Source organism: Aquila chrysaetos, chromosome 2 (genome assembly GCF_900496995.4).
Source record: "Aquila chrysaetos chrysaetos chromosome 2, bAquChr1.4, whole genome shotgun sequence".
NCBI classification, from domain to species: Eukaryota; Metazoa; Chordata; class Aves; order Accipitriformes; family Accipitridae; genus Aquila; species Aquila chrysaetos.
The window spans coordinates 54,624,617-54,635,681 of NC_044005.1; the positions used below are offsets into that span (position 1 = coordinate 54,624,617).

Consider the following 11,065-nt stretch of genomic DNA (forward strand, 5'->3'; position numbering starts at 1 on the left):
ACAGGATCTTTTCCAGTTTTCATTCAATATCTAACATATCTTCCTACAGAGGTTGAGAAGTATTCACTAGCATCGTATCACAGGTTAATTTTTGTCAGCTGCAGACAATGCAACAGCTGCTACAGAGATGTACTGGGAGAAAGCGTATAAAGAATTGGATGAATGGCACACAAAATTATGTCACTGTGATGACTTTGAAGTGCATAATAAATACACTCCACAGAAATAAATCTAGGTGGGAGGAATGGCCCATGGAATGTCTTTACCCTACACATGCACACACATGCACGACCACCAAAAAATCACTCGGAGCACCTTGGCACTGAAGCACTAATTTACATCAGTCGTCCAAGATGCCCCAAGGAACCGAGTCCTTAAGCTGGGACGTACCTGACAATCAGCCTGTCTAGCAGACATGAGATTTTGTCTCAGGGTGAGCCCTTCTGGATGGTTCTGCATCCACCTTTCCAAGGGCATGATCCTCACGAAACGCTTGGAATGCCCTTCCCTTTGTCCAGACAAACTAGGACAAGCCAGCTTAAATATGACTCATTGTTATTATTTAAGGAATACTCCAAGGAGTCCTTCCTTGTGCTGGTGCTTGTGTAGTATCTCTCGGAGCTGTAAATTCACTACCACCGCCCTGCTTATTTTCCCCCTTCTCTACTAACAGGAGGGGAAAGAATTTGGACTTAAAATGACAAGCAAATTTGAAAGGGAAAGCTGTATAACTGGATGACCATTGTATTTTGATTTTTCACATAAAAAAGGAGTTGAACTATCTTTCCTTTAGAGTCCAATGCTGGCAAGCCAAGCACTGTATATCTTCATTAGTGATAGGGACCTAAATCGTGAAGCAGTGAAATTCCAGCCTTATCAAAATCGGCACCTTCCTCCCATTGACTCTGAAGGAATAAGGATTTCATTCCAGAAGCTGAAACTGACTGTCAGTCAAGCAATCCAATTACATGGGGAATGTAAACCAGAGGCAATGATTTCATAGTGTTGAATCTAGGCCGTATATAAAAATTGCTTGAAAAATTACGTGACAGTTTCTTACTACTATCTTTTTTATAATAGTTTGCAAATAAATATATATTTTCTGAGGCTCATGGCAATATTTGAATTACAGTAGTTCATCCTAAGTATGACTTTGTTCCAGGAGTGGCACAAACGATGCTTGTTTTTCCAGTGTTGCGAGGGTATCTGAATCTGGTCCTGTGAAATTTCAGTTCAAAGTAAATCCAGATGAATTAAATGAAGAATACTGCTGAAATACAGAGCAGAAAAAAGTGGGGAAAAATGAAGAAGGAAAGAAGACGTTTCGATTATATGACTGAAACAAAACTTATATGGACATATAAAACAGTAAAAGACAATTAGAAAATATATTTATACTAAATTAAAACTTTATTGACTAATGTTCTCCAGACAACATGATCCGACGGACTATGGTTGCATACATGCAATGAAGTTGAACACAACAGTAGTTTAACATGGAATGTCAAACAAATTAATATAATGTATTAAATGAAACAATTTATCTGTGTTGCTGCAAAGTAAAACCAAGCTATGTATTTCCTTGGTCAATCTGTGTTCAGCTAAGAGGCTATGCATTTGAAGAAACTGGTAGATTTCTTTAGCATATATTTCAAATAAATTAGCTAGAATTGTACTCTTTAAAAATCCTTTCAACTTCACTTGCATTTCAAACAAAATCTAAGTGTAAACACTAAAGTTGCTAGAGCCATCTAGAAAGACCTAACTGTCAAACTCGGAGTGGACATTACAGTTCAGTAAATGTGACTATTTAGAACAAGAAAAATACCAGTTACTGCAAAAGTCATGTAGGCATACTTTATTATTAATCCAGCACAAAGCATTTCTTCTAAGTTTCTCACATAAAAGACTAAAGCTTGCTTACAGTACTACATCTTCTATCATTCAAGCATCATTATTACCTATCAGGGAGATTGACTAGATGACCTAATGGGTCTTTTCCACCCCTAACTTCTACAAAAGAAAACCATTCATGCCAGCAAGAACATGGTTCGCTACATCTTAGGCTTGATCCTGTAGCCTTCATTCAGGCAAAACTCCCACTGACTTAGAAGAGAGATTTTCCAGAGCACGACATCCAGGATTAGGCCCTTTTTGTTTTTTTATTTTTAAAAAAGCATCCATTTAGGATACATGGAAAATATTCTATAGAGTTAAAAAAATATAATGACATGTGCTTCACTTGCATTGAAGGAATCAGAGAATGTAAACACCGTAGTGGCCCACATCTTCACAATATCCATGCAAAAGTGTCAACTGCAAGTAATCTGTGTGCGTTTATTTCTCACCGTACGCTTGTGAGGGTGTTTTGTGTATACCTTTACCTCCACATCCACACAGATTTGTACACCCTTAATATACACAAAGGTGTGATAAAATGCGCTAAAGGCAGTTGCTTGCCTGTCTTGACACTTAAATCTGCAAGTGGCAGCAAACTGGGTTTCATATGATACTCATTATACTGCATGTGAGCAGCAGGACACGAATATCGCTGTGGGCAAGAGAGTGTGGTTGCCGGTTCTACAAGTGTGGAGCCATCCCACTTATGCACATCACAAAATCTACCTGCATGAAGGGCTGGAAAAGCAGGTGATCAAAGTATTTCTTGGTGGGCCACGTGTGAAATTTGAGTTGAATGATTCAAAGGCTGTAGATTGTCCTCACAGGAGCCTTTCGACAACCTGGAGGACCTTGTAGGAAAGTTTACCTTCAAAGTGCACTTTCTAAGAATGGAATGTTCTTGACAGGGAAATGATCAGAGGCAATCCTGGACTTTTTTGCTTGTTGAATAGGAAAAATGTTTTCATCTTCAGGCAGTGCTTCACCCTGACAAATGTGAGTTCAGTTATTATTGGCTTTTAGTATTACAGAAGATTCTTTAGAAACAAACATGATAGCACACACACACACATACACTCAGATATTTACAGCCTTTCTAGAAAAACAACCCCCTACCTTAGTACTTACTACCTATCTTTTTCCTTTTTTTTTCTTTTTTTTTTTTTTAGTATTTAAATTCTTTAAACCAGCTACATTAAATACCAATGTGTACTGTACCACCCCACACCAACCCACATCCCCCCCCAAAAAACAGCAAGTATTTTAAAAGTTTGTTCGCTTGTTTGTTTGTTTTTATGATTGTTAAAATCTCCTGCTTGAGACTATTAAGTACCACCTCCACTGGAACAAGATCAGCACTGACTGCATCTTCCAATGCACGTCGTTTCATAGTTGAGCAAGTACTGCAGCTAGAAGCTTAGATCTCCAGGTCGTCGGGTCGAGGCCTGCTGCTGGCTCGGCTGCTGGCTCTGCTGGGAGGCCTCTGGTCCACAATGGTGAGGGGTTGCAGCTCGTGTCCCGACGCCAGTTTTTTAGTGTTCTGGTGCTCATCGGAGAAGTCGAAGGGCTGGGCGTGCGAGTTGGAGATGGTGCTGCCAGCCTGGCCCATTCTGTTCTGCTCCGCGCTGTAGTTGGCCCAGTTTTGCTCGCTGGCTTGCTTATTGTAGTTACGACAGGAGGAATTGTTCCTGTCTCCGGTAACGAGCTTGTACCCCGGGGGAGACATGGGAGACAAGGGGGCGGTGGGTGAGGAGCAGCCATTGTAATAAGCGTATTTGGGGGAGCCGCAGTCCTTGGAAGGGCTTATGGCACCGCTGTGGGAGTAGGGGTCGGTTTTCCCTTTCACGCGATCCTTGACACCCTTGAAGAACACATAGAAAAGCTCGATGATGTTCAAGGCAAGAGACACCAAGGACACGACCAGCATGAAGAGGATGAAGATGGTTTTCTCAGTTGGACGGGAGAGGAAACAGTCCACTCGGTGCGGGCACGGATCTCGCTCACAGGTGTAGATGGCGTTCAGGCTAAACCCATAAATGTACCACTGTATCAGCAAGAAAGCCACCTCGAAGACAGATTTAAACAGGATGCTGATGATGTAAGTACGGAGCAGTCCCCCACGCATCTTCACTTTGCCATGCTCTTCGATCCCATACTTGAATTTCTTAATTTCTATTTGCTTGAGGTGCATATCCACATTCACACCATCGTTTTGGACCACCTTGAGCTCTTCTTCTCTTTTGTTCAGCTTCTCTTCTTTCCTCATTACGTAGAACACGTGCGCCAGGTACAAAAGGGTAGGTACAGACACAAATATGATCTGCAGAACCCAGAAGCGTACGTGGGAGATGGGGAAGGACTTGTCATAGCAGACATTCTCGCAACCGGGCTGTTGAGTGTTGCACCGGAAAGCAGACTGTTCATCTCCCCAAGCTGATTCAACTGCTGTCCCCAGTAGCAGGATTCGGAAAATAAAGAGGACAGACAGCCACACTTTCCCTCCTGCAGTAGAATAGGCTTGAACCTTGTCAAGAAGTTTTCCCAAGGCACTCCAATCACCCATCTTCACAGGATGCTGGCTAAAGAAGGACAGAAAGGAAAAAAAAAGAGTGATGGTTAAAACGGAGCTTTAATACCTTCGATACACTGAATCACAGATCAGTGCTAACAGAGCAGGGATTCCAGCTTTGTTTTAATTCATGTGTTTTGCACGATCCGAAGAGAAACCAGACTTTCAGTTAGTCTGCAGGTGGAGCGGGAAGTCAGGGAAGCTGAAAAGAGAAGGTAACATAAAATGTCTCAGAGCGCAATGAAAAAGAGGTTTCTAATTTCACTCCCGTTTTCAAGAAGTCCATGACAACCCTCCGCTGCCACGGTGGCTGGCTCACCTTCTTTGGTGGCAGCCTCAGTTCAATGGTCTCCACCTGCCTCAGGTAGAGAAGAGCCGCGACGCACTGCCGGAGCAGGGCGTGGAAGTACTTCGTGGCACTGCCTGGGTGTGCTCGGAATAAAGGGAAGAGTTCTCCTTTTCAGTGTGGATCATTCACAGTAACTTTTATGTTCACTCTTTAAAAGAATAAGACAGCAAACCGTAGTATAACCTAAATACAAAAGGTTATACTAAGTTAATGTTAGGGTTGGATACCTAAAATTTTATCATTGCAAAATGTGTGCTAGTTCTCCTACAGCAACATTAAACTGAGCTCTTGCATATCACTACATTGTGTGTAATACAGTTAAGAGTATAGCTCCTAATGATGCCAAGTTTATACTATATTCAACTTCAGAAAAAACTTGCTATCTAAATAAAGTTTATACATTAGTACTTGCAGCACAAAGATCAAAGTAAGTACTCTTTACCTATAGTTTTATGAAGGAACCAAAAATAGTAAATACATGAAGCACAGCTAAGCTCATGTTAACCATATTGGAGGAACTGGTTTCCTGTTTATCTGTGGCTTGCTTAATTTATTGTAGTTTCAGCTTTGTACTTGCATCTTTCCGTATTTAAATTCCTTCACTTTGTTTTGAAAGTAAAAAAAGATTTAGCAAGAAAAAAAGGTAAATGAGCTCTTTCTGTTTTTAAGGCAACTCCTGGCGTGCAGTTTGCATTCCAAGTGTTGAAAACTGCAAATTTAAACTGTCTCTCTCGACTCGAGTTTTAAAGTGCGCATTTCTGGGACACAGGCAGCTTCTCGGGGATATCTGGAAATACACAGGATGACATAAAAGAAATGAAATGGTTTACTTGATGTTCTAGATTCCTAGGAAAAACAAAGTTCACTACAGGATTTTTATCAACTGGAGAACGGTAACCTTATCTGCATAAAAACCTACATTTTAACTCGCCCCACATGAACAAGCATGTGAAATCGGGCACTTAAAAGGAAAAATAATCACAAAGTCTCCCTTTTAAAATAGATGCTGCTGGGTATAGGTATTTGTTCCGTGCGTGCTGAGTAATCCCTTCCTGGTATTAATAGTTTTGATAATGTCCAAATGATTTCCTTCCCATCGCATCATGGATATATTCCCTAGCGAAGGTAATTTACAGAAAAAGCCCTTTTTGGATAATTCATAAAATAGGAAATTCTAGCGCAAGGAGATTTTCTTTCAAGAAGCAGTGAGTCACTGGAAACACAAGATTATAAGTCTGGCAAACTCAATCATAACAATAGATGCCAAATAAAAACACACCGTTCCTGCCATCGGAAAGAGTCTGAGAGAGTAATGGGAGACAAGTGTTTCAAGTCCTCGCTCCAATAGCTCCGAGATGCCAATTATCTTTGAACCCCTGAAAAATATCCCAGGGCCATTTCCTCAGCCCGCTTCGTCAGCTTGCTCTGAAGTTCACCCACTGCGGCGTGCAGACCCTTCCTCACGTCATTAGTTCTTTGCGTGAATGAAGCCCCATCAAAGGATCGGGCCTCTTCAGACGTTTAAATCGGGAAGCCTCCTCTGCCGGGAGGAGTACGCAGCGCGTTTTCTCTCTGACACATCCCTTCAGCCATCCCCAGTTCTAGTCCTTCCCAGGAAAGGCTCGTTTGTCTTTACGGGCTCGGGGTGGCAGAGAAGGAGTCGGGCACGCGAGCGCGGAGGTCTCCGGAAAGGCTGGAATGAAACGTGTGCGCGTTCCTCCTCAGGCTGGGATTGTTAAAACAGAGAACAGCCTGTAACTCTACAACACGTGAAGTTTGTTTTAAAGGCAAGCTATTTGCTCCATGTCCTAGAAGTGGAAGTGGACAGAAGGAGCCTTTTTCAAGTGACAGCTTCTTGATTTAATTAGTCGGCTTTCCGATGATTCAAAACTACTGCATTAACAGACTTTCCTCAGACTCAACTTTTTTTTTTACTCTCTAAATGTTATTTCAGATTGAAAGTTTGATTAAGAAAACAGAGGACGTGTTATTTCTAGGCAGTGATGTGTTGTTTGTTTTTTAATTACGCTCCACTCTGGTCCATTAATGCAACGTGATTTACTTCAGTTTTGACCTACTTAATCGCACACCTGCAATATTTTGAGAATTTACTACCTATTTTTTTAATTTGCTTCGGCATGCAAAATTGCTAAGTTTCATTTATGTCCTCTGGCAATATAAACTCCAGGAGGAAACATTCCATGCTTGAATTACTCATACATAGTTTTGAAAAGCAACTTTTTTTTAAAGAGATCAGTTACACGCTAGCCTTTGCCAGTGATAAAAAAACCCACATCAATTCAAAACATTGTACTGTTAATCAGATAACCTTGTGGTGGCACAAATATATTATTCCTTTGCTTAAGTGGATTCCATTGCTTTATGAAACACAGTACTTTGTTTTGTTGTAGAGAAAATTCATTCATCAGATCTAACTTGTTTACTTTCAGGGCACTGAAAGTCCATTTTTATTAACTGGTTACAATATCTGTTTACTAAGTATAAAAAGAGGGTTTGTATCAAACAGTTATTTAAGTATATTCTAGCTTTATAAACAGTTTAAAATGGATGGCAGATAACCTTTAAAAATAGTTCTTCAGCATTCTGGACTTAAACTTCTTTTAACACTTCCAAACACCTTAAATGAGTCCACCGAATGACACAGGTTGACTTGATCAATTGATACAATTTCAGTACTTCAGGAATTTAAGGATATGGCTGGTGATGAGTACGTGCATTTCATGAGTTCTCACTGATTATTACTTTACAGGATTATAACTTTTTTCTGAGACAGACTAATGCTGGCCTAGGAAACTCTTTAAAAGGTGGATTTTTTCCAGGTCCTACTGTGTGCGGGTAAAGATAGGAAAAAAAGCCATAGAACAGCAGGAGATATGACAGCATTCATCTGCATGGGTTTTGGATGACCACATGTATAAGAAATTTGATTTGTAAGCCACAATTAAGAAATTCTAGAACTATTTTTTATGGACGGCATTCATCATGTCATCTGGTTCATATTTTCCAGGAAGAATAATGCAAACTCAGTGCTGTGGTAACATGCCCAGGTCTGAGTACAGTGTAAGAAGGTCTATATGCTAGTGGATGGAGGAGCACTAAGGGTTAGAGTGGGATCTAAAATGGGATTGTGCAGCTGAAGCAGTTGGGAAACAGGCCAAAGGTTTGGTTTTCCAACCTTTCCTACCTTTTTATGGGTGCTCACACACACATAAATAGCCAACAAAGGAGAAGATTCTGGACCTTGAGTATCAACCAGCTTGAGTATTTCCCAAGAGCAACCAGCATTGCAGAGAAAGCGGTCGAGATGTACAACTGATGGGATTTGGGTGGGTTGGAATAGGGAAGGCTAGTTTTCTGAAATCTTACAAAAAGCAGCGAATGCCTTCCAGACATTCCCCTGGGAAGGTGTAGTTAATTTGCAGGTCTGCAGATGAGCTTCAGTTCATTTCATCCACTGGACAAAGATTACACACTAACTGGTTGCAGTAACTCGAGTTTAAAGTGTCACGACTGTGTGTTTCTTTCGTCGTCTGCTAGTTTTGCTGATGGTCAGCCACTAGTGGATCTACCCCATAGCCTTTGCCTCTCCCGTGTTGTACCCTCTCCACCTAATTCAGTTCTAAAGCACAGTTCAAAAGCAACCGTAAGCACTTTCTTAGACATTCTCTAGTTGTACAAGTCAGGTCTCCCCTCTGTGTTACTGCCCAGATTCACCCCTCTCCTGACTCACTTTGGAATTAAGAGAAGAAACGCTGAATTCCCCGAGGGGGCCTCGGGTCCTCTGCTGCTCCTGCTTGCAGATTTTAAAATCTGGACTTCTAAAACGTACATGTGGCATAAACAACAGACCAGGTGCCTCCATGCGAGAGAAATTCAGTGGGTTGAGGGGGGGGGAGAGACACCAGAGACTGGGGGAAAGAGAGCAACTTATCTGATGAAACAGATATATTGCTCAATGTCATCTAACCTTCCTCATGCCCACAGGAATCCTTGGCCTAAACCGATGTTCATTTCAGAGACAAATAAAATTAATCTTTCGGGCTTGCATAATATGAGAGCTGAGATAACTACACAGCGTTGAATCTGTTTGCGCTCCTGAGCGCAGAAGCATTCAGATTTATGTCGCAAATCAAATCCCTTGTGTCCCTCTCTTCCCTCTCCTGAACCCAGCCTGCTGCTCACCCTTCTCCCATTTGTATGCTTGTTAGGTATCATGGGTCAGTGCCAGTGTTTGGCTTTGAAGTTTCTGAAGGAAACACTTCAGTAAACATCCCAAAGACTAGAGGCTTAAATTCTGCAGCGTAGTGTGCTGTCCAGATGTTAAAAATGGCAGGATGAAAGCTTCACGCAAGTCCTCCAACTTGCTCCCTATGTGCACACGCACACACACAGAAGTCAGGCACAAGGTGTCTGTAGCCCATTTTTGTCCCCGTTACCAGGGGTTTTCATCATAAATCTCACATATGAAAATCAAAAGGAACTCCTCAGACAAAATATGCCACTGGATGAGGCTCGCTGGTTATCTCAAGGCAAAATGTGAGGACACACATAAGCACACAATATTCTTGTTTAAGAGGAGAACGTGTTACTCGATAAGATAGACCCTGTGCTTCGTCTGTCTTTCAGCTGAAGGCTTTCTTTCCTGCCTCCTCGTGTTGCTCTCTAACTACTGGCAAGCAGCAGGCAACAACTGCTATAAGGAATCACTCCAAGTCTTGCAACGTAAAAAGCTTTTTAGTTCTCCAAGAGATGCTGCTCGAGCAGTTTTTCCTCCGCATTTTGGTATTTAAGCCTTCAAGGTAATATAAAGGGAATGTGTCATATTGGGATTATGACACATATTGTGGATATTCTTGCACGGTTCTTCCTACACAACTTTCATTTGTATCTACCCAAGACTTTCACAGACATTGCCAACGTGGTAAGGCATATCATGATATCTCACATTCCTTCGCTAAAATCCCTCACCGAGGTTGCTAAAACAGAGTAACTATACACAAACCAGGTTAAAAATCCATAACCCACGTCTGGATTTTATCACATCATTTGAAAAGAAAAGGGGAAAACTTATCAGGAAGACCACGTGAAAGTCACCACTTTAGTAGCTGCAGCATTTAACAAAGCACCTAATTAAGAACCTTACTCTGCACAAACTATTAGGCATCAATCAGGATTTCCATATGAAAGCAAAATGCGTGGGGCAGAAATGGGACGCACTCAGGACAAGGTCTCCCTGTTACTAACTTCTGATGCAATTTCGGTCCCACAGAGGAGACCGAAGCGCACCTCGATTTTTTTTTCTTTAAAGGAGCTCATTTAGTCTTGAGACAAGTACAGAGAGAAGCGATTTCACCCAAACACTAGCAACAAGTCTGCGAGTCAGCCCGGCAGTTACAACTTCACCGCAGTTTCTCCTTCAGTGGAACAAGGTTAGAAGTTGTAAAAGTGTAATGTTTGAAGAACTGTGTAGAAATATGACAAAAGAAAGCAAACAATTCCTACAAGTTCGAACTTAGCACTTTAAGAGAACTTAAGCTTTTATAGATGTGTATTTTTAAACAAGTTCAACCGTCGGCGCAACAACACAAAATTCTCAGGGTGAAAAATAAGTCTTTTCAGAAAAAGTGATACACAAAAAGATGAAGAAGGAAAACTTTCAACTTACCCTTGCTGCTCAGCAGTGAAACTGGATCAGAATACTTCTTTGGAGGGTTAAAGTAAAATGGAAGAGCACGTTCAGGCACTCAGACCTGTCTATTTAAACTTTAAAAGTCTACTGCTGTTTTCTATTTTTCATCCTTCCTTCCCCACTAATGAAAGAAAAGTGCTGATACCTCGTAAAAGTTTTTTCTAAGTTGGAACACTGGGAGAGCTTTTAACAAGTTTTCAAGCCTCTGACTGTGAAAGAGGAGGGGAAAAGGAGGGGTAGCAGCCCAGGAGGAGGGGCTGGCTGCAAATGGAGAGGAGGAAGGTGGGGGAGGAGGGAAAGAAGTGAAGGCACAGCAAAAAACCAGCCCGGGGAAAAGGAGAGAGCCAAGGCATGAGAGTCCGCTCCTGCTGATGTAGCAAAACAAATAGAAGGGCAGTCAGCAGGCACCCCACAACCTCCCCCCCCCCCGTCCCCGGTCGCTGAGGGCACCTGGGTGGCCCTTGGTCCAGAGCTGGGCTTGCCCCAGATGGATGAACCGGCTCGGCTGTGCGCCAGGAGTTTCGCTACGAGGAAAGGG

General features: G+C 42.0%; 1 protein-coding gene across 1 annotated transcript; it reads right to left on the minus strand.

The window, feature by feature from the left end:
* Positions 1-1,391: 1,391 nt before the first annotated feature.
* GJA1 (gap junction protein alpha 1) lies at positions 1,392-10,759 on the minus strand. Its single transcript, XM_029999388.2, has 2 exons — positions 10,504-10,759; positions 1,392-4,478 (listed from the first exon to the last, which is right to left on the minus strand). Exon 2 carries the CDS (start codon positions 4,460-4,462, stop codon positions 3,317-3,319), a length of 1,146 nt encoding a protein of 381 aa, XP_029855248.1. The 5' UTR covers positions 4,463-4,478; positions 10,504-10,759; the 3' UTR covers positions 1,392-3,316.
* Between the last annotated feature and the right edge of the window lie 306 nt (positions 10,760-11,065).